Raw genomic sequence first — 24,661 nt, 5'->3', positions numbered from 1 at the left:
ACTAACCAGGAATTCTGTCAACTGCCTGTCTGATGCTGAAGTTTCTTGTTACATTAGATCACCCAACCATGTCTCCACCAACTCTAATCTCTGCAATTATCTTAGTGTACAATATCAAGACTGACAATGGCCCAAAGTGAATTTAAAAAAACAATCAAACATCCACACAAGTAGCTGACAACATTAAAGATGACTACATTATATTTACCTAAACTAGTTCTTGGGTCCTGATGGTGAACAGTATGGGAACTTTGCCTGCTAAATATCAGCACGTTATTCAGACCATGCTAGCATTTGGTTCAAAGTTACTTTTGCATAGCCTGACCATTCATAAGTGCTGACACAGCACTGTGTATAATGTTCTAGTTCTACCTCATTATCATTCCACTATAGGGCTAAAAATGCTCTAGTGTTCTTTTAAACTAATCCCAGTCCCTTTTTCCAGGTATGGGAACAGGATGTTTACTCAAAATAATGTTGGGGCAATTGTTCTGGTGGAACATTTATATGCAGGGAGACACGCAGTGTTATTAAAATGGATAATTTACAAAACAAATGCAAAATTAAAAGAGCAGGATTGGTTTATTACATGATCCAAACTGTCAGCAAAACTTACAATTGTCAGCATGTAGCTTGCTGCTTAGAGGCGGTTGTTGTTTTCTTTAGTGAAGGTGACTTAAATGGTAACACATAGACAGCAGAAGGGAAGGAGAAAACCATGTAAAATGTGCAACCAGTGGCAGTGATGGCTTGACGGTTTAGGCTCTGGTTATTTATCAGAAGGTCATGGGATCCCACCGCCATAAAGCCTTAAAACAGGACCTTTAAGACTACCTGCTCCAGGGGCGCATTGTCATGGCTGACCCTGTGCTCTGACCCCAGCTGGGATATGTGAAAAGAGAATTTCACAGTGCTGTAATTTGTGAAAATAAAGGCTTCTTATTATATCCCCAATCTACATGTGGTGAGTCAGACTTGCTTACAGTACCGGAGCTGCTCGCATGGCTATAGACTTGCGGTTTTTAGCTGTCGTTACAGCTGGAAAGCAATAAGGATGATGTTTTTAATAAGACTGTGAGCCTTGATTCTTTGGTGTAGGGGTGGACTTCAGACACACATTTCTGACATCACTGAGGTATATGGAACAACATTTCAAATGAAACAAACAATTTCTACAAGTCATTTTGTGATTTCATCTCTGAAATCCAAGGCCATAAATACTATTTGTTTTCATGTTTCAGATCAAACTGAACCAAAGCCTACAGAGAACATCAACATGGTGTTTGACAGTTTCAAATAGGTCCCAAAGCCTGAGCACTTCCAAGTTAGCACTCTCAGCTGTCAAGTCACTCCCTTTTATTCCCACATGACATGAATGCAGCATAAAATGTACTTTAGGCTTCTGACTCGCAGCTATTTCTGCTTCTATCCTCTCCTCTCCTCTCGCTCAGCCTTCCGCTCCTTCATCTCCATCTCTCTTTCATTCATCCAGTCCTCACTTGCACTGATGTATTGAGGATTTAATTACAAGTCTCAGCGATCGTTAATCATTGAGAACCCACAATCAATTAATGCACGAGCCTCCTCGAGTCTCGTCGAGGCTGCGGTGACCTCAGGTGCTGCTTCATACCCAGGAGGGAATTCTGGGCAGAATGGATTTCATTAGCATGAAGTAAGACGGCGCTAACGACTGCTAATGGCCTCGCATGCTCATTATCATGGTGATCACAACCTCACCATTCCCCACCTCTCCTCCTCTCATAAAACCTCATCATTTGAGTCAACCGTAAAAATGTCCTCTGTATAGACGCTTCATACTTTGCTGATAATTAAAACTGTTGTTTTATCATGTGGAATAAGTTTGTCCTGTGTAAACTGCATTACATCTGATGTGCAAACAGTGACAGTGAAAACATTTTGCTGCGGATAGGCTAAGACCCTTGTCATTATTTAAGTTCCAAACCCATATTTGTGTGTAAATGTAAGTGCGAGTCTTTAATTCTAATACCTGGAGATTGATGATTTGGAAGGTGCCGTTTTCCATCAAGCTGATTCGACCATCGTTTCCTAGGATCCTCTGGCCGTCTTTCTCCCACTGGATGCTGGGGATAGGGTTACCCATGATGTGGCAGTGTAACTGAGCAGTGGAACCAGGAGCTAATGTGTGATTGGCTGGTCCCTGGCGGATGATGGGAGGGACCCGGTCAGAGGGCGCTGTAGGGGCAGAGGACAAGAAAATGACAATGGGGTTTGAATTTTCAAATTCAATTACAGTGTGTACTTTATAGTGTGTATGTACACAGCGTTTGATGAGTGTTATCAAACGTGTAAACTCTGTAAACTGTCAAAAGCCCTGAAAGCATACAAAGAGTGAAATGTGACCCTATTCTAGCTGTTTAATCATACAAGCTCTCTACATGAAAAAAAAAATAAATGAATAAAAAAAATATATACACTACCGTTCACAAGTTTGGGGTCACTTAGAAATGTCCTTATTTTTGAAAGAAAAGCAGTTTTTTTCAATTAAGATAACGGATAACATTAAATGAATCAGAAATACAGTCTAGACAATGTCAATGTGGTAAATGACTATTCTAGCTGGAAACAGCTGATTTTTAATGGAATATCTACATAGAGGTACAGAGGAACATTTCCAGCAACCATCACTCCTGTGTTCTAATGCTACATTGTATTAGCTAATGGTGTTGAAAGGCTAATTGATGATTAGAAAACCCTTGTGCAATTATGTTAGCACATGGATGAAATTGTTGAATGGTAGTGTATATATAGTGTATATATTGCAGAAACAGAACAAATGGCAGAGCTTCTCTCGACACAGCTTCCAACTTGCAAAAAGGTGACTCAAAACCAAACACATTCATTGTGCCTGAGTACAATGACTTGATCTGGACTGTTTCATGCATGGTTGGATTAAAGTACTGGTGTTGTTGCCTTTATAGACTTATAAGCATGCCAAGTCTGTTAGGCTGCTGCCATTTTGTGTTTGAGAAGCAAATCAATGATTCTTATCAGTCTAATCAGTTACATGGTTATGTTTATTGGGATTTACAGTCTGGTATTTAAACTGCTGCTTGCAGATTAGTGAACAGAAAGTTCACCAAAGTTTTGAAGCAAACTATAAAAGAGAAAACTTTAGCTTTTGTTGTGTCCAACTAATTTTGGTGGAGGACCATATATGGTCCACAGGCTGGTATTTGCCGACCACTGGCTTACGCCAAACTGACACTGTCCTTGGAGAGCACTCTCCAGCCTCACTATCCATCAGAACAACAAAATACTATGAAGATTTAAAGGAACAGTTCCAACATTTTGGGAAGTATGATTATTCTTGGTGAGAGTTAAATGAGAGGACTGATAATATTGGTAATTTGTTAATGTGAAGTTACAGTCTTCACAGACTAACAGTCTGGAGTCTGTGCTGGTTGCCTGGCAACGTCGCAGTGACAAGAAATTTCAGAAAATGTGCCTGGCACTTTCTGCATCACCATGCACTTAAGTAACCACTGCCATTCATGTTATGAACAGCCCGATTATAGCAGACATTCTGCACATGGGCAAAAAGCTGAATATGATCATCAACATGGCAAAAAAGCAGACTGCATTTCATCTATCGCTTCTTTTAGGCCAAAGGTGGCAGCTAATGCTGTCAGTTGCATGTGAATTTTCATCAAAGAGAAGAAAATGCAAACCTTATCAACAGCATCCATCTTTGCTTACTGCACAAGCATGTTATCCAGCGATTTATCAATATGAGCAACGTCTTTTCCCTTTTCAGTGGCCATACTTTGGTGTTTGCATGTAAACATGTCATACGGTTTTTGCTGTAACCGGTAATCAAGTCAGTTAATACAGTCATTGTCACCCTGGATCTCAAAATTACTGACACAGACACACTAAAGTCAAGTATTTGATCTTTGGCTTACAGATTTTCATGCTTGCCTGTGAAACACAGCAAGTCCTTCCAATGTGAAATGTAAAATGTCACTACAAGAGAACATCCACTCCCAAAGGCTCTCAGGCCCACATCTCTCTGGTGCTGCTCCAGTTCAATATGCAAATCAATGACACACATTTTTCTCAGGCATGAGCGTGTGGATAGAGTTACCTCCTGTCAGAGTGATGGACCACTTGGCATGGTGTTGAGTGGAGGCTCAATGAAAATATTTTATTTATTACACTTCAGAGTATTTTGGTACAACCAGCAAGCTTTGGAATATAAAGTTGTGGCTAATCGAGGGTCTTTAAACTTGTATTTTCTTTTTGCTTAAAAAAATGGAAAATTTATAAAATCCTGCCTACAAAGCAGCATCCATTCTACTTATCATGTACAGTCAATGCTAAATTTAGGAGTGAGATATTAATGACTTTAAACTGCAAATAATATCCATCCATCCATTATCTATACACTGCTTAATCCTCATTAGAGTCACGGGGGGCTGGAGTCTATCCCAGCTGACTCAGGAGGAAGGCAGGGTCGCCAGTTTACCACAGGGCTACATATACCAACAGCACACTTGCATTCACACCTACGGACAATTTAAAATCACCAATTACCTTCAGCATGTTTTTGGATTGTGGGAGGAAACCAGAGTAGCCAGAGAAAATGGAGAGAACACGCAAACTCCATGCAGAATGATCCCGGGAAGTCAGGGACCCAAACTGGGGATGTTCTAGCTGCAAGGCAAAAGTGCTAACCACCAATCCACTGTGCAGCCCTTGCAAATAATATGTTACCTGATTTTTCTGATAATTGCACCAATTACATTTAAATAATAATAATACTAAACTTTATTTAAATAGCACTTATCAAAATTTAATAACAAAATGAACAAGAACAGAACAACATAACATACTATCCAAAGTCAACAAAAACAAACAAAAAACGTGTAAAAATATATTACATAAGACTTCAATTGATTCTTCCCCAAAGGCCAAGCTATTGCATTTCCAAGCCAGTAGACGATGAAGAGCATTTCGTGTAAGCAGACTGAAGTATCTCTTTCAAAAATCCACTCGGATCATGTCTACTTGACAGGTTTAGGAACTTAAGTGGGAGTTTAACTCGTCTAATTCTTCAATGGGGTCGTACTAAGTGTCTCATCCAGGATACAGCAACATGATACAGCATTCTGGTATCAGACAGATGCTGACAGATATAAGATAAAAGATAAAACACTGAGGGTGATTTTCAAACTGTGTGAAGGTTAACTGCAACACAAAATTATGAGATCTTTTACTATCTAAGAGTAAATATTACAAAAATAGGTTTTATATTAGACAAACAAGTCAACACCAACCTTTTTTACACATGTAAACACATCCCTATTTGATGTGAAGCTATGCCTACAACTTCCAAACTCCAAATAAATGTCCTTAAAAGCTAACATGTTTTCACTTGACCCTCGTTAGCTCACAACCTCCCTTACATCTTGTTGCAGCCAAAGAGTCATCTGCAAGAAACTCGTGGACATATATGGCTGTGCTCCACATCTACATGTCTGTAACTTCAATCTGAAATGTAAACACCACTGTAGAAGTGCTGCCAGCTAGCAGAGTTATGCTCAGCTTGGACAAGAAATAAATTCCTGTCCATTCATAAACGACAGTGGAAAGACTTGAGGACTGTTTGTAACTGAAAGTCACGGGTTTTCCTTTTGTTTCTGTGTTGGCGACTGGTGCTCGCAAAGCCGTCGACACGCAATGACTGGGCAAAAATAGAACATATCACTCACCCTGCCATTTAACATTGGCCCACAGGCATGGCACATGAAGCTCATTTTGTATTCCGTCAAAAGCTCTGATATCATCAGCAAACTGAAGCTAAACTGAAAATGTGAAAAGTCAACACAGGAGTTAATGTAGATGAAGCTGAACAAAATCCCTGTTTATTCCCTGACTAAGGGGGGGATGGGTGGAGGGGAGCATATGTTGCAGCAGGGTTATTTGCATAGAACTATCACCAGTTGTCCCTTTTGATTACATCAGATAAGACCTCCTGCTGTTTGCTCATTTGGGAGGAAGGATATTTTAATTTAAGATGGATTTGAAGGGCTTTCAATTTTCTGTTCATGCACATATGGGGTTGATTGTGAAGAATGATTAATGAAATGTAAAGCTGAAAATGCAAAGTTTGGAGGACATTTGAAACACACATAGTGATTTCATGACTTTTCTTTCTCTTCATTTAATTTGGATTCATTTTCTCTCCATAAATCTTGCAGCTGACTTCGCTTTTTCGTTTTTTATCTTGCGGAATCAGTTTACTGTGATTCTGCGTGTTCACACTCACCACTCTCGACCTCCAGCAGGGCTTTAGTCAGGATGCTGCCGGCCACGCTGATGGCCTGGCAGATGTAATAGCCGGAGTCTTCGACCTGGACGTCAGTGATGGTCAGCTCACCGCTCAGAGACACAGAGAAACGACCGGCCTGTGATGGCTCCTGGATGGGGAACAATAAGATCTGGAGAAGAAAAAACAGCAGTCAGAATAGTCACTTCTTCATCATTTACTCATAATATACGTTCATGTAAAATCATAGCTCATTTTGTAATTGGTATTAATGATAAAAGACTGCAAGTACTTGCCATTTATTTACATTAAGTGGCAAACATTTGTTACAACTAGTCTGCATGACTGAGGCGATACAGGGTCAAAAGAAAAAGTCATTTTCAGATTTTCAACTTGCTGGTGTTCCATGAACTGATCAAGCATTATGTCAGTTAATCATTAATCAAAGCTTAAAATTGTGATATTTAAAAAAAAAAACAACCAAAAAACCCATTTTATTCCATGTGTCCCATTCAAAGGTTTGGCAAAAATTTGTGCAAGAAACAAAAAAATCTGCGCTCTTCAGGACAACCGAGAAGCCGGGAGTGACTGAGCAGTGACCAACAGTCATGTGACCAAAAAACTGAGGGAGTATTGGGCTGAACTGCAGGCTGTGTTTAAACAGAGCAGAGAGGAGATACATATGGAAACCTAATTCATGAGACTGAAAGCAAAAGAAAGCACTTCCTGAATAAAATGAATGCAGCACGGCTCAAAGACAGCATACAGAGGGGTAAGTGGTCAGTAAGTGGTTGGAAGATACATTCAGCATGGTTAAACATCTGGAGTCGTATGAAAACAGCTTAGTTTGTAGAACTTGTAAAAATCTGCAGTTGTGAAGAAAAGTTTAAATATTTGTAAGGATCGTTATATCACGGCAGTAGTGAGTTTCTAATGATTTGATTTTCTATAATGAAAAGATCAAAGGATATGCACCCATGGTCCTTGTGTCTTTTCTGACATTCCCTGAAATTTTATCCAAATCTGTTAGTCCGTTTTTGAGTAATGTTGCCAGCAGACAGACAAACAGACGGACAAACATATACTGGTCATCACATGACTCTGCCGCATTACCTTGGCGGAGTAATTAGCAACAGAATCTTTGGGCCCTTAAAACAAAAAAGATATGGAGGACATGAAAAAAAATCCCTGTTCAGATAACAATATTTGTATGCAGTGTAAAGACAATAAAAAAAGAGAGTGCAGTGCCTGACCATAGCGAGATATATCCACTAAGGAGCGGCATTCAAACGGCTGATTCAGCTTTGACAGAATATTGAATCTGTTTGTGTGTTCTCAAATTAAGAAACCCATAAGAAATAAACACAGAACGGAATGAAACAAAACCAAATCAAGCACTTAAAAAAAGTGAGTAATGGGGGGTAAACCGCTGAACAGACAAAAACTTTTTATTACAGAACACTGCAACAAAATATTGTTTCCTAGAACTAATTTCCAGTATTGGTCCTCAGTGGGCACTGAAAAAAGATCAAGAGTCCACATGGTGCAGTGCGCCTGTAACCTCTTTCCACCTCCAGCATGCAGGTGCTCAGATGTTCAGTTTCATCCAGTAAGTCAAAAGAAAAAAGTGGACTTCAGTAGGGCTTACTAATGCTACTGCAAAACCACTGCATTATTGCAACCTGATAAGAAGCCAGTGCTCGTAGGAACTTCAGTAGCATTAACTTTTACCAGTGGAACACACCTTTTCACACATGTGGCCTATATATCAACTAGAGTCCAGAGGCGCTCTGTTAGTTTTCACTACATAATACAATACCAACAGAGAATTTTTATCACGGATCGTCTCTGCTTTTCTTTTTCATGTGCCGCTGGGTAAAACCAGTGCATTCACCGAATATCCAACCACCGTTCCCAGCATGCTACCCACATACTTCCTCTCCTCCATGCTTTCTCCTCTTTATCTCTCTCCTCCACACTTGTTCTCCCTCTCCCACACACATTCTCCTGGCCTCCTCCAATCTCGCTCTCCCCCCTCTAATCTGTACCTGGGAGCCATGCTACAGGCACCCACGCACTCTCATCAGGCCTTTCAGCGCATTCCAACAGGCTGCAATGCTTATCAGAGGCTGGCCTTTTCTCCCTCTCTCTCACTCACACACACACACACACACACACACACACACACACACATTACTGAGGACATGCAGGCCTGTGCAGACTCACACTTTGGAGAAGCATATCCTGTGTGGATGATGGAAAATCAGGTGTGTATGGATGTGCGTGTGCGTGTGTGTGTGCGTGTGTGATAAAAAAAAGATGACATTTAAGAACATGACAGTGAGAAGAGATGTGGGATCACTTGAAAGCACATGGTTTATATAGCGGCATGCAAAGACACCAGCTTAAATTAGCAGACTAACATTATATGAAGCTATCTTTAGAACACTTTTTATCTGACTGTCAGTGTTTGATCAACGAAAGTAGCTCATATCACAAAGTAGCAAAACTGTAGTTAAGTGACACGTTGTAATTATATTACACTTTTTTCTCTCTTTTTTTTTTACATTGCATTATGCTACATAATTGATTCGCTGCATTTGCTGTTTCCATTAGCTTGGCCCTCATCAGTGATCCCATTGTGATAATGTAGTTATGTCACTAAAATGAATGAGAGGGTTGTTTTTCTTAAATGTCGCTCTAGTGTTAGCACCGTCTCTGCCTTCATTTATTACAGTGGAAGCAGATTTGACCTGCACTTGTCCCATTCAAACTGTAGTTAACCTTCCGGATGGATTCATCTACAGCTTTAAAGGTTTGAAAAAATGTCAAGTTTTTATGCACTGCATTTCTGCATAACACGCCCCGGGCTTGGAATTTCTTCCAATTTATATATATATATAAAAAACAGCTTTTACACCAGGTAATGGTGTGAAGCTCACTTTCTGTTATATTTATTTCTTTGGTTTCAGCAGCACCCATTTGCTTTGTAACCCCCTCACTTTTGTATTTTTTTCTAAACATACCTCCTCCAAAATAATTCACCAACTAAACTCTGGGACTCAGCATTGTTTCACTTGCTTTTGTTGTGGTCCAGCTACCCCGGTTGTAAAAAGTGGGGACTTGTCCAGGATTTGAACCATGGACCACTTGCACTCCAAGAAAGAATCATACTTCGAGACCCTATGAAAGCGCTTCAAAATATACATAGTACCAGGATCATTGCAATACGTTTACAGAGTGAAAACTTTGGGAACAATATGTATTGTTAGGCTGGTTGAGTGTAGTCCAATGTATAACCTAACAAATAAATGCATCCTTTTGGTTTCAAGTCGGTTTCCATTACAGACATGTTGAAAAAATTCTATGAATCTTATACATTTTTCATAACTTCAATGGTCAGGGTCATGCCGTTGAATCACAGAGCATTATACTGACTGTAGTGTTGATAATTTATTCAATTTCCATGAGGATAAAGTAAATAACAAAAATACTTCTCTGTTTACAGCATTCATGTGTTGAGGAGTCCTTGCAGGACACACACTGTACTAGTTACACTACTATTCAAAAAATTTGGGTCACTTAGAAATGTCCTTATTTTTGTAAGAAAAGCATTTTTTTTTCATTGAAGATATCATTAAATGAATCACAAATACAGTCTAGACATTGTTAATGTGGTAAATGACTATTCTAGCTGGAAGCGGTTGATTTTTATTGGAATATCTGCATTGGGGAACATTTCCAGCAACCATCACTCCTGTGTTCTAATACTACATTGTGTTAGCTAACAGTGCTGAAAGGTTAAGTGATGATTAGAAAACCCTCGTGCAGTTATGTTAGCACATGAATAAAAGTGTGCGTTTCATGGAAAACATGAAATTGCCTGTCTGACCCCAAACTTTTGAACGGAAGTGTAGGTATATCTAAAAACCTGTCAACTTCCTGTAAACAGAAAGCATAGCAGTCAGAAAGGCATACACATGTGTGGGTTTTAATAATGTTAGCACATGGTTGTGTGATTCTAATCCAACCAATTTGCTAAACTGAGTGTGAGATAAACTGTGTGTCTACTGTTGGATGCAATGTGACACCTAATTTAGTCCAAGCTCCACAGAAGGCCACAGGATGAAAAATTTCAAATAAAGTTGTACTTTACTACAGGTACTGCCTGGGTTTTGATACATGATTTACGGTTGACTAACTCTCCATGCAAAGGTGTCCATATGATATATATAGTATATTGCTGTAAGGTAGCCTATATGTAAAATCGCCTAATTCACTAGCAGAAGCCCTGTTAACCATTAGCCAACCCTACCACTTAAGCACCGTGCTCCAATCTCTCAACTGTCAGATGCAAATTGACCATGAGACCCTGGCGGACGCCTCAGTGGGCAGAGTCATTTGAAACAGAATGTGTTTCAGTGTCCACTTTAATACATATCACAGGAAGTTTCTCACCTGACTGCCTTCTTTTTGCCAGAAAACGGCTGGGGGAGGGTTTCCTTTCGTGCCGCAGAGGAAGGTTACTGTACGACCCGGGGCTGTGATCTGGTCTCGGGGTCGAACCACGATCTGAGGGGGCACTGCAACACAGAGAATTGAAAGAAATGGTGATGAGGGCCAAATTGAAATGAAGTGTTAACGAGTTATTCTTTGTGTATGTCAGTGAGCGCTGAACTTGATGCAGTGAGAATGTGCCAGCAGTGACGTTGAGATCATTAAGGTGTGAAAAGCAATCAGTGATGACAACAACTCATAACTGGCAACTGTCTCAAGCCCTCCCTCTCTTTATCTCTCACACACTCACACACACACTCACACACATTTAGGCACAAAATCACATGACACATACACTACCAGTCAAAAGTTTGGACACACCGTCTCATTCAATGTTTAATATTTATTTGTATTATTTTCTACATTGTAGATTAATACTGAAGATGAACACTTTTTTGTTTACGATATAAATCCAATGTATCATTAGAACACAGGAGTGATGGTTGCTGGAAATGTTCCTCTGTACCTCCATGTAGATATTCCATTAAAAATCAGCCGTTTCCAGCTAGAATAGTCATTTACCACATTAACAATGTCTAGACTGTGCTTCTGATTAATTTAATGTTATCTTCATTGAAAAAAAAGTCTTTCTTTAAAAAAATAAGGACATTTCTAAGTGACTCCAAACTTTCGAATCATAGTGTGCACATAGTTCACTGAGAAGAGTGAAAGTCAGCAGCCTTGTGGCAGCTGATACCGCCTGATAAATAGTCAAGTTGTTATTCTTTTGTTTAATTTTAACCTTGAGTTAACTGTGTTTAAATATTCCTTTTGTCCAAATAGTAAATGGAGGCTGTGGACCCACTACTCCTGACTGAACAAAAAGGTTTAGTGTCAAAACAGCAAGTACTAATACACTGTGTCAAGGCAGGAGGGCAATAAAACAGCTGAAATACACAGTGACATTAATGGTATTATTTTTGGCAACAATGGCAACGTGATTTGAGTTAATGTACAAGACCTTTCAAATAATTGATGCTTTGAGGTTGCTCAGACAAATAAAATAATCCCTCGATTAACAGACCCTATTTCGAAGCAAAACAACAAAAAAGGTGAAAAACTGAGGTAAAAACTGTCACACAATGGAACACAGCAGGTCAGTGGGAAACTTAGTTGTACATAAAAGACTATTAGGGAGACAGAAACTTCTTTATAAATTCTTCCCACCTGGTTCAAAAGAGATACAACACAGGCAAAAATAAAGCAACAAATACAGTTAAAAAATGTGTATACCTCTCCACAGCCTGTGCAGTGTTTGCGTATTGCTCTAACTTTTAAGATTTAGACAGTGCACTTCAACCAGGAGGGAGTCAGGACTAAATTCAGCTGTTCCAGGGTAGTTGAAGGTGGTAGAACTTTACAGCGGTTCAGGAAACTTGGGGGAAAATTTGCATTGACTTGGCAAATGGAATTCCAGCAGCTATTTCAGATTGTTCTTACACTTGACGAACATTTCCTGTAATTTCTTTTAATTAAAAGCAAGGTTGTTGGCTTTCTGAAAATTAAAACATTGCATGAGTGTGTGAATACAAGAAACAATTTACTGATACTGCTTTAAGCTTAAATAAAATAACAATAAATAAATAAATATACTAGAAAAGCACTCAGAGAGCGCAGGACTCTGCCAAGGCTGTTCATTCCCCCATATGGCATTGTCAGAAATGCAGCATTTATTTATTTATTTTTTAAAAATGCAGCATTTGTTTAGTTATTAGTTGTTGTTGATCAGAAATCATGGCAACATAGGATGTGGCCATTTGATATAGATACCCACAAACAAAATGACGTTGCGTTGAGCACAGGCGTGTTATGAATGTGCACATTATGTACGGACACTGAATCACATCACTTAAATATGTGGGAATTGATAGGACTCAGAAACACCCCCACAATTTAATCAGCTGTTCTTGTATCATTTCCAAAGGATAAGTCTGCAACGGTCGATTTGTAGTAAGATCGCAATCATTAACGCTGTGCCGCTATGTCGCAATGATACAGAAATCTTCAACAAATCCGTGGATCTAGACTATAAGCTGCATCACTGCTGAAATCAAATCATTTGGTCCTTGTGTCATTTCTGACCTTTCCTGAAAATTTCATCCAAATCCATTTTTCAGTAATGTTGCAAACAGACAGACAGAAAGACAGAGTGACAAATGTACGCCAATAATCACATAATTATGCCGAGTTCCTTGGCAGAGTAATAAACAAAATAGAAACAAGTTACCAATAAACACGCAGCTATTCTAGTTTGATGACAAGCATTATATGACAAGATTATCTCCTTTCCCTCATCTGTGGATCTCCTATGCATCCATCCATATGGTATATTTATCAGTCACACTGACTTAGGCTGGGTTAAGTGTCTGTGGCTGCAGTACCTACAACTATCTGGGCAAATGTGGTTATTTGTCGCCACCAAGAAGGAACCACAAAATAGATCCTGTGTGACCTTTATTGATTTAGCGGTGATAGATGAATCCTGCAACAGATGCTTATTGGCTAAGCTATAGCCTTCGGTAATCTGTCTCATGTGTTGGTGAAGAGGCTTTCAAAAAGGCCAGCTCAGAACCCACAGAAGCCTAAATTCAGGTTTGTGGGTCACCTTTCTGATCTCGAGCATCAGGCTAATCAGATGCCTTTGAACAGAGATGGAGGGCAGGAGGGGAAAGGGGCTGCAAATAAATGGTAAGCTGTCTCAGTTTCTCTCTGTTGCCACATGCTACTCTGTGTGTGTGTGTGTGTGTGTGTGTGTGTGTGTGTGTGTGTGTGTGTGTGTGTGTGTGTGTGTGTTCACACAGACACACACATGCACACCTCTTTGATTTCTATTGATTCTGCAGTGAAGTGACAGACCTTCCTGCACAGAGGGGGGTGTGAATGCATAGTGATGCCCACCTCCAGTCCTAATTGATTTCTCATCTTTCCACCTGATCTTCAGCTTCTCTTTTATTGTCACTTTCCATTAGCATGGAAAGAAACACAGAGAAGGAGAAAGTTGGGGAGGAGGAGAGCCTTCCCACTGAACAGAAAGTAAAAAAAAGAAAAATAAAAACTTTCACGGTCACAATAAAAGTGATGCGAAAGACTGAATAACTGAGTTCTTGTGTGAACGCTGATTTGCAACCTGAATGAAAAAATTAAAAATCTCATAAACATACCACATGCTGTCATTACTGTAAACATTAAATCTGTTTTCTTCAAATGTGAAAACTAAGTGTATCCATGAGCGAACATACAAACAAACAAAAATCCAGTTCCATCACTGGAACTCAAATGCTGCTTCTTAAAGCCTGGAGTCTTTTGCTTTTAGATTCTCTGTAGTTCAAACGCAGTTTTTCTTCAACGTGTCAGCCCAAATCAAAACACATGAAACACTAGCTGCCCTGGGTTGCCTCAGATGAGGTCATTTTCTCTACTTTATTGCTGAGTGGGTCAGAGTTTGACTGAGTGCTTAAATGAGGAGAAAACAGCTTGGAAATAAAGATAAACAGAGAAAAGTTGGAGGGCTGTGTCAGAAAAACAGGCCGGCGTTAAAAGCGTGAAGTGCTGAATTTTTTCCCAAACTCTACCACTGACTCTCCTGCTCCACATAATCACACACTCTAGATGTGTGCGCAGGCTTAATTTAATGATTAGTATCACATATACTGTTTCCATCACGGGCCCCATTGCCCAGCAGGAGGGAACATGTGTCAACCGCAGGATAGATCACAGCTAACGGGGGTCTTGGCCGAGCTGGTCCAGGTCACGTCTTGGGATCTGACATGCAGCCCCCGCTAACCCTAAAGGTCATTTCACAAGCATACATCCCTGTGTTTTGTGTGTGAACACGGGCAAGCGATATGGAACCCCCTGCCTTCACTTCCCAGCTTCCCCCAAGGACAGACTTCCTGTCAAGGCTGATGCAAGGCCTGAAATATTAAAGAAATGCAGTGTAACACTCACTTCTTATGTAATGCATTTCCAGATCTGTGCACATATACATGTAATGAACGCGCAGGAGAAACTACACCATATAGCGCGCTGTTTGACAGAAACTTGCAAACACCTGAACATTTTCCCCTCGCGCCTGACACAACGCTGTAACTTTGACCCAAATACGGTGACAGCTAGGAATATTCAGGCTATTAAAATGCCGCTTTTGGTGCGCTACACAGCCCTGTCTGGAGAATAACAATGTTTGATTTGAGGAGGCAAGTCGGCACATTGCCTGAGGCTGTAATAAATAATTAGCAATAATGGGTGCACTCGGCGCGACACCGAGCCTTAGATTTAGGGCAGGGAGAAGCATTAGCATCCTCACATGGGATGAAATCAGGGATATGGATTGTAACAGAGCAGCTGAAATATACATGACAAAAATGCGCAAACAATGCCTGCATGTCGCTTATACAGTAATCCAGTTTTCAGACCTGCTGGCTTTCTGATATGACAGGCTTTTCTGTTTGAAGTGTTCTGAAAATGATAGAAACTGACTCTGCTTATCAAACATTGTAGCACCTTCATTTTCCAGTTTTATAAAATATACAGCCTGGTCTGTAAAAATGACGACACATAAACTGATAACAGCAGGAGGCAGTGTCAGGGAGGTAAATTGGTGAACGTCTAAATAAAGAATGAAACACTTGAGATAGCGACTCAAAGGAGCCTGGAGACTTCTTTTATATGCTGGATATTGCCAGAGCTGGAGAACACATAACAAGGCTAACATGCCATGTGGGAGGAAAAAAATAGACAAGGGCTGGAAGTTAAATTTCCACAGCTTTTACGATAAGAACTGTCAGACTCAAGGAGAGAAGTCTGGTCTGAGTGTGAAGTGCTTAGTCTCTGAACATTTGGGTGTGTTTTTGTGTGATGAGCACCAAATGTTCTCTAATAAATGAAAAAAAAAACCATTGTAAATTGTAGGTATTTGGCCCATTCTTACTTTGTCAAACTGCATAATGAACCCAAACATAAAACAAGAAAAGCACTCAGAAAGTGCAGTATTCCAACAAGGCTTTTCAGTCGTTGCATGATTTCTGACAGATGAAATCCGTTTTTGATTAATGTTGCTGATAGACAAATAGACGGACAAACGTACGCCGATCGTCACATAACTCCGCTGTGTTACTTGGCGGAGTATTAAACCCCTTTCAGACACAGACTTTTTAACTTTGCTGCCTTCATTGCCTTTGTGTCAGTGACAGTGTTTACTTCAGCATTATTCTTCTCTTATTCAGATGTCACAAGACCAGTGTGAAAAAGGTACGTTTGGCATTTAACTCATTAGATAGTATAGGGAATGATTGTTTACTGCAACACGTGAGATGAAGGAGGACTGATTTCCAGTCATACTTGAAAGTATTATTACCTACAAAATTCCTTCCATCGATTCCTCTTTACACTCTTGCCCTCTACTTCTAATTGAGCTCCAGGGTTAGGTTGTAGCTTTTTAATCATCACTTCCTCATTCTAATAATTGTTAGTCACATTATACATAGAAGGGCTGCACAGTGGCTTGGTGGTTAGCACTTTCGCCTTGCAGCTAGCAGATCCCCGGATCGTGTCCCAACTTTCCCGGGATCTTTCTGCATGGAGTTTGCATGTTCTCCCTGTGCATGTGTGGGTTTTCTCCGGGTGCTTTGGCTTCCTCCCACAATCCAAAAACATGCAGAGGTTAATTGGTAACTCAGAAGTGTGAAGGCAAGTGTGATTGTTCTCAAATGTTTTTCTCTGACAGCATGGCTACATTTATTTACGTAGTTATGTACATGTAACTTTAGTGGCCACATGAGGCATCCAAAAACCAGGAATGATCTTCCACAAGTTGCTGTGCCTGATGCTCATTTTCCACTCTCTCACCCTGGCGCTTGTTGCATTGGGCCATTTTCAAGCTTGTAGTCTGATTCAGACCCACTATCTCAAAACTTTAAATTCCACACTTCAGAAATGAAATCCAGTGCCAAAGCTTAGTGGCAGGGCAGGAAGTACAGATGAGTGACAATCAAACCTTTCTATCCTGATGACAATGATCTCTTCCAGGATGACAATGACACCATTTATAGGACATGAACAGTCACTGACTAGTTTGATGAATATAATGTGAATCATATACGATGGCCTTCACAGTCATCTGATCTTAACCAAATTCAATACATATTGAAGAGTTTAGACTGACATGTTAGAACAGTGGTCTCCACTTACATCATCAGAATATCAAATGAGGAAACGATGATGGGATCTATAAAAATGTTGGTACTCAATGAATCTAGGGTTTTGCAGAATATAGCGGACATCAAACTTCCTCGAACAAAATCTACTTAGCGATGCTGTAAATCCTGAGGTCCAATATAAGGGATCCTGTATCGTGTCAGGGTTGTTGATCCTGGCTTTAACCGGGTTTAGACAGGAAACATCATTGACAGAAGATCCTCATAAACAAACTGAAGCACTCAGCCATTCTGACTGTCTCAGCTGCTCACCACATACTGTGCTCCCACTCAGACAGATCAGAGTGTGCGATTTGTTCCACTGCCGTCGTATCAACGCGGCATGCTGCTCAATCACAAAGCAAAGGCAGACAAAGTGCTTACAACCAAAGCATCTTACCTCCCCTACTCCTCCACCTGCACACTTGACGTACGATTTGTACCAACATACTGAAGCTATCACACACGAGGGAGCACAGACACACACACACACACACACACACACACACACACACACACACACACACACACACACACACACACACACACACACACACACACACACACACACACACACACACACACACACACACACACACACACACACACACACACACACATCCTCCCAGCAGGAGATCCTCGGAGGCCTAGATGTGACAGGCAGCTGTCACAGTCCCACGCTGATGCAGACAGCGTGTTCCACAGACATACGCTCGAGTAAACACTGCTGCTGCTGCTTCATCCTCTCATATACAGTAACACCCCTCTCTCTCACACACACTTTTTCCCCGAGACTGTTTTCATTCTGAAATGATGATTGAGGAGGTGGCTATTTCCTGGGCGTAATCTATTATAGCTTTGCTATAATTCATCTGCACTTTTATTTAATTTGGAGCTAGACCTCTGTGCCCGGGACTCCAGCTTATTTATCCAACATCAATATGTGAACTCTTGGCTGGCAAAGCTTTACATAGAACTAGAATAAGTTATAGAAGCAGCGCTTTCATCTTTTCTTTTATAATGTAAGAGCACCCTCAGGCCATTCCTGCATGGTATATGACAGAAATTTAATTGCATAGAATTCAGACGGAAGGTCATCTTGCCTCCTCTCTGAACATACATATGTAATTCACCTCATTAGTTATCAAAATTTGTGGTCAAAGTGGGAACTATTTTCTTTCCAGCACCACTTCGTTTCTTTTTTCTCCTTTCCTTATCACAGATTTCTCATTCCTCACATCTAGCTGCACATTTACAGATGGGAATAACCCAAGGCAGCCTTAAGACAAACTCCAGATTTCAGAATACACATCAAATTCCATCTGTTTAATTACTGCCAGGCTGGTACTTTTCATTTCATAAGCAATCCCAATCAAAGACAAATAAACAAATGTTTAATTTTTGCTTTCTTGCTCATTGGTTCCAGATGCCTGTACTATGAAGCGAGTTCAAAATCCAAATCTTTCTGTAATCTGGCTTCACTAAGCCTCACAACCACAGTCACACAAAGCTGGTTATCAACTCATGAAGTCAACCAGGGCTTCTGAATCTAGCAATGAGTGTGTTCACATAGCGGGGCAATGCTGGCACCAGATGATCAGTCATAAACATGGACAGGTCTACAGCCACATAATTCTGACAAGAACAAACTGTAATCCTAAACCAATATGAGGAATTTAAAAATATAATCTGGCCTAAGAGCAACTCAGCTGCTGCAGCCAAAGCAGAAAGGAAAGATGTAAAAAAAAAACTGCTTGAGTTTGTAAATTACATTTGCTTATTGACTTTACTGCCCCATCATTAAGGCATGAGTTGACCTACTGTAATAAAAATTATTCAGAAGTTTTTTTTTTAGATGTAGGCTTCTCGTTCATGAATAAAGATTCAGTTCAAATATCATCACACATACAAGATTGTATCCTGAAATTAATGTTGTAATCATTTTATGCTACTCACAAGAAAGAAAGAATAAGTAATTAATAAAAATAAAGCTATTTTCATTGTGGAGGAAAAATTCAGTGATTTCACATTCAATCTCATTTTTCTGGTGTGTAAAACAATGTTAGCTCTGCTCCTGTGATAAACTGTTCTTGTATAGCAAGTAAAGAGCAAATATAAAAACATAATTCAAACCGATAAGTAGGCTTACCGCAAATCTTATCAGGTCAACAAGTACAAGGCTTTAGTGCTTAAATCAGTTTCTGTTTTAGGATTATATCGCTGTGCAAAAGCCTATAGAATAATGTAATGTGTCTGAAACTGCTTGCAGCTCTAAAACCTCTTACCCTCCTCAAAGACCATTCCACGCCCTACAGACTGAGCTTCACTGGATCTTTAACAAGCGGTGATGCCATTTTCCAAGCGAATTGATCTGTCAGTAGAGGGTGCTTCTACATGTGATCAACCGTTATTTTGAAGATAATTATGCAGGACAAGTTATACTGATGATGCACCCTGAACCACTGTCATAGTCGTGAAAACTCAGAGATAAAACCTGGAGTTACCTGCTAAACTAAAATCCTGCTAGGTAGTTCAGGCCTCTGTAGGCAGCCTGAAAGTGGCTTCAGTCAACTGTGGCATTAAAGGATTGACAGGAATCAAGGCGGAACCGACACATAACACGTGCGTGTGCTTGCAAACGTCACACTGCCTGTAATGTGTTTCACAGTGTCCTTTACTCCTCTTTTCATTTCACTTAGTTTAGTCGCATATCTTTAATTACAAATAGAAACATTAAAAAAAGAAACTGTGTATAATTTCTAGGGAACGTGAAGGAGAACTGCCTAAAATTCCCCTGGCAGCATATTACCAAAAAATTAATTACAGCACTTCGTATATATTTATTACTAATATTACAAAAAAGTAACTCCACGTGCAGTGTGTCTACTGCTGCGAGAGTGAATTCCATCTGGAAATGGGACGAGGTTTTAGCATTTGGCTTTAAGCGAGTGCAAAGATGAGATTTTGGGATTGTGACATCAGTGAGGACCCTAAAAAGCCCCCCGCTGTGAGTGGACTGGCGTGCCCCAGTTTAACAGCCGGCCATTTCTTCGGCTCTCTCCAGGATTTCCTGATCATTATCAAGCATGCTTGGGCCCGGCCCCGAAAACACAAAAGTATTTCCTTTGCGGAGTGAAAAAAAAAATCAGCGTTTACATTGGAATGGAACACTGGAAGGACTGAAAATGCTGCAATGTGCATGCCAGGCTGGTAGTTGGCGCTGTAACTTTGTAGAGGCAGACCAGAAGAAGTCCTGCTGCTGATGTAGAAGTGGGCTGATTATCTGGCGTGTATATTGAATGCGTCTTCGCTGATTGCAGTAATGGCGCAATAAACGCACATTTTGCTGAGATTTGCGGAGATTCAATAAATTCGAGAGCACAATTTGACTCCGAAGGCCGTATTCAAAAGTTTCCGCTTTAGGTCGTCTAAAACGCCGTTTCTGCGTAAAGAGGAGGCTGCAACGCAACAAAACCTCTGCGTTTCAGCCTAAAACCATTGCCATGTAAACTGGCCCTTGGAGTCAGAGGCCTTCTAGGTGATGTAAAATTTGGGTTTGACGAGGAGTCTTTCCTGTCTTCATTTCACTGGTTGGGGACTTAACACATTCCTAACCCAGTTATTCAAGATTGCCCATTTATCTGCTAAAGTTTTCTTGTTTCGTAGTGAGTGGACAAAAAAAAGTCCTTTTATGAAGTACTGAGTGTTAAAATGGCATTTTCTTTATACCAGCAGAGGACTATGTACAACATGAAAAAACTCTCGTCACCTAACTAAAGCATCGGACGGAATCTCTTCTGGTGAATTTTGGTTGTTAAAAGCAACAAAACATATTTAAGACTTTATACTGAAGACAGAAAATAGATTAACTTTGTGTGAACTCACGAGGGACTGGCCTATCCATAAACTCATATCTGCTTCACTCTTTGCTTGAGAGCCGTTTCTCTAATGGCTGTACCTTTGTTGATGCCCTCTGCCAGTGTGTGTCATAGCTTAAAAGGGTTATTTCATCCTTCTCTATTGGCCCTGCCTACGCACATATGAAGTGACTGAGATGAAATGGTATAATGATGTCAAACTTTAAAGCATTAAGCCACTCTCGGAAATAGAAATCTACGGTGAAGAGTTGAAACGTCCTACGCCCCATTTCAACTCTTTTTTGTTGTGTTGCCAAAGCTATTCCTGAAGCCCATCATTCACACTCCCTACTATCCATTCCATTGTCGTGACATTAGAAACTGCAAAAGTCTGACAGCCAGTTCTTCAGAGACCTGTGAAAAATTGCAGCTCCTTTGCTCAATTACATGTTTTTGTTCCAGGAATGCCAATAAAAAGTTCCATACACTGTGATACATCACACTGGTGAAACTCTATGTCCACTTCCACGGTAAAGGACTACCTTTGCCTCTGTGAACACGAAGAGAAGCTGCCTTTTCATCCTCAGATTTTCCCATTTGATCACCCTACACCAATACACACGGCAGCTGTACCAAAGAAGAAACACTTTAAAATGGCTATTTATCACACCACAGAGGCATAGGTTTCCAGAGAGAAAATTGAATTGTCAGAGCATGTGTGATTAAACTCTATGTGACCGCAGCATTGTTGTCTTCGTTTAATTCATTTTACAAAAAGTGAGAGTTTGTGCACTAAATGAAAGATTCCTGGTATTAGTAGAAGCTTTTTCTTCTCAGTAATGGAAGTCCCACCTTTAGATAAGTTAAAACATGAGAGCAGTTGTGAAAAATCAAAAGCCTAACCGCATGTTTCTCAAGGTACTTAAATACTAATTGATTATCCTCTATTCCTAATTGGCAGAAAATCAGCAGTGGCGATGGGGATATGCCTCCTACATCTTAAAGCCCGTGTCTGTAAAACTCTCTCATCTCCCACACACACACACACACACACACACACACACACACACACACACACACACACACACACACACACACAAGCATGCAAAGATGGGATGAAATAGAATACTTACAGGATGGGCCGACTGTGATGGAGTGATGCAGAAATGGATGAAAAAGAAAAAGAGGACAAGAAAGATGAATGAGATGATGAGCTGTTGAATGAGATGAACGGCGTGACTGGATGAGATATTTGAAACTTTGCAGTACAACAACCGTTTAGCTATATACCAAATTAATAATGAAGTGACTTAACTGACTGTGAATGGACTGAAATGAAAACGGCAGTTGTTTAAATTAACGGTTCAGAGAGAAAGTAGGGTTGGTCGGGTATGAATGTGAACATACAGGTGAGGATAAAAGGCTAGATCCTGATTGATCTGTGGTTTTGCACAATATCTGGTCATGTTCCTTTGAATGTGTGTGTGTGTGTGTGTGTGTGTGTGTGTGTGTGTGTGTGTGTGTGTGTGTGTGTATCCCTGACAATGCAGCTGCAGGGACCAACCCACAATCAATTTCCATTTGCCTAACAGCTGCTGCTGGGAATGACTTCTTCAGCTCAGTACAAAATTTTATTAGTTAAGTGCATGACGTGCATTTCTGCTTAAGTGTGTGTTTTCTCATGCATGAACAAATACCTTGTGCCTGTTTGTCAGCACATTTCCGTACATTTAGTACGCTACTGTTCAAAAGTTTGGGGTCACCCAGGCAATTTCATATTTTCCATGAAAACTCACACTTTTATTCATGTGCTAACATAATTGCACAAGAGTTTTCTAATCATCAATTAGCCTTTAAACACCATTAGCTAACACAATGTAGCATTAGAACACAGGAGTGATGGTTGCTGGAAATGGGCCTCTGTACTCCTATGGAGATATTCCATTAAAAATCAGCTGTTTCCAGCTAAAATAGTCTTTTACCACATTAACAATGTCTAGACTGTATTTCTGATTAATTTAATGTTATCTTCATTGAAAAAAAATGGTTTTCTTTCAAAAATCAGCCGTTTCCAGCTTGAATGGCCATTTCTACTTCCAGGTCGCTGTTCATGAGGCTGACCAGTCGGCTCGTACAATAGTTTTTATAGCAGTGTCCTGTTTTATTTGTGTCTTTTGTCAAGTCTGAGTAGACAGTACATAGTATCAAATGTGTTGTTTTTTTTTTTTTTTAACTTTTCAAGAACTTGAAACTTTGCAGCTCTTTTTTAACTCTGTGAACACACAGCGAGAACACGCTCTTGCTGCTGCAGTAGACCCACTAGTGTTAGCTAGTAGTCATTTTTCTGCTAACACTATGACCACAGATTCTTCTTCGAATTTTACCAGAATATTCTCCTCTGCACTAGTATGTTTCTAAGTTGTGTTTTTTTCTTTTCTTTTCATTCTGTTTCTTATTCTTATTATCTTCCTATATTACTTCTACATTTGTAGATATATTCATCCCTATTTCTTTTATTTATATTAGTTATCTTTAATTTCTTTGTTTTCTACTCAATTTCTTATGTTATTGTTGCACTGCCTGCTCTATGTGCCTTTTTAATTGCCCCCTGGGGACAAATCAAGCTTTATGAATCTGAATTTACCACATTCACAATGTCTAGACTGTATTTCTGATTAATTTAATGTTATCTTCATTGAAAAAAAATGCTTTTCTTTCAAAAATAAGGACATTTATAAGTGACCCCAAACTTTTGACTGGTTGAGTGAATGAGCACAGGTGTGTTGACACATGTCAGACGTGTCAGTACAGACCAGAGACCCCGTCACAGAAACGACTGTTACAGACTAAAACTCTAAATATTCCCTTTAATCATCACAAATGACAGATTTCTCATTTGAGTGTCTCTCTACAAGGGACTGACTTTATTCTAATGCAATTCCAATGCTTTTTGATCTTGGCTCTCTCTCCAGAGGGACAGCGAGTCAGGGGCTTGAAAGGAACTTAAAATCCATTTTTCACTTTATCTCTCTTTTAGTTTCAGTTAACAGCATGTTGTCAGAAGCATAATATGCTCAGTTTTAACCAGCCACAGTGTCCATCTGGCTTTCCAGTCTCTTATTTATCTGATTTCTTATGGGCAACACAAACATTTTGCACTCAAATATGATTTGCAAGTTCTGCTCATCTAACAACAAAAATGACATCATCAAAAGAAAGACAATGAAATGAGACAGCATGTTGGTAGGTGAGATGTGGGCGTTTTGTGACGCATCATAACAAAACCGTCCATCTGTGCAAATAATTTACTTGTGTATTCGGTGTTAAAATCTAATTTGCTGAACAAGTCAATGATTCTACTAGTGTAGAACTGCCTCCATCAAAGTCACACAACAATTGTTAAAAGAAAGCATTTAAAAGCTGATTTTGTGTTGCTAAAAAAAAAAAAAAAGTAGGGCATTATTGACTTCTTTACATACATACTGGAAAACAGTGAAAAACCTGGTGACATTTCCCAGCTGATGTAGGGTGAAGGTAGGGGACACCCTGGACAGGTCACCAGTCTATCACAGGGCTACATACACAGACAAACAATCACACTCTCATTCACACTTACAGACAATTTAGAGATACCAATTAACCTCAGCATATTTTTGGACTGTGGGAGAAAGCCAGAGTACCTAGAGATAACCTACGCATGCACTAGGAGAACAGGCAAACTCCATGCAGGAAGATCCTGGGAA

General features: G+C 40.0%; 1 protein-coding gene across 5 annotated transcripts in view; it reads right to left on the bottom strand.

Annotated features, from left to right (window-relative positions):
* The window catches only part of robo3 (roundabout, axon guidance receptor, homolog 3 (Drosophila)), a 202,508-nt gene that overhangs the window by 30,007 nt on the left and 147,840 nt on the right, over positions 1-24,661 (bottom strand). For 3 of the 5 annotated variants that reach the window (XM_055017390.1, XM_055017391.1, XM_055017393.1), the window contains exons 7-10: positions 22,052-22,063; positions 10,769-10,893; positions 6,311-6,482; positions 2,009-2,214 (exon numbers count right to left, since the gene is read on the bottom strand). In XM_055017390.1, the coding sequence (XP_054873365.1) occupies positions 2,009-2,214; positions 6,311-6,482; positions 10,769-10,893; positions 22,052-22,063 (515 nt within the window). The remainder of the gene's footprint in view (positions 1-2,008; positions 2,215-6,310; positions 6,483-10,768; positions 10,894-22,051; positions 22,064-24,661) is intronic. The other 2 variants (XM_055017392.1, XM_055017394.1) reach the window with 1 other exon arrangement.

The sequence above is a fragment of the Amphiprion ocellaris genome, chromosome 14 (genome assembly GCF_022539595.1).
Source record: "Amphiprion ocellaris isolate individual 3 ecotype Okinawa chromosome 14, ASM2253959v1, whole genome shotgun sequence".
NCBI lineage: Eukaryota > Metazoa > Chordata > Actinopteri > Pomacentridae > Amphiprion > Amphiprion ocellaris.
The sequence above is the reverse complement of the archived record's forward strand: the minus strand, read 5'-3'. Positions and strand labels throughout refer to the sequence as shown.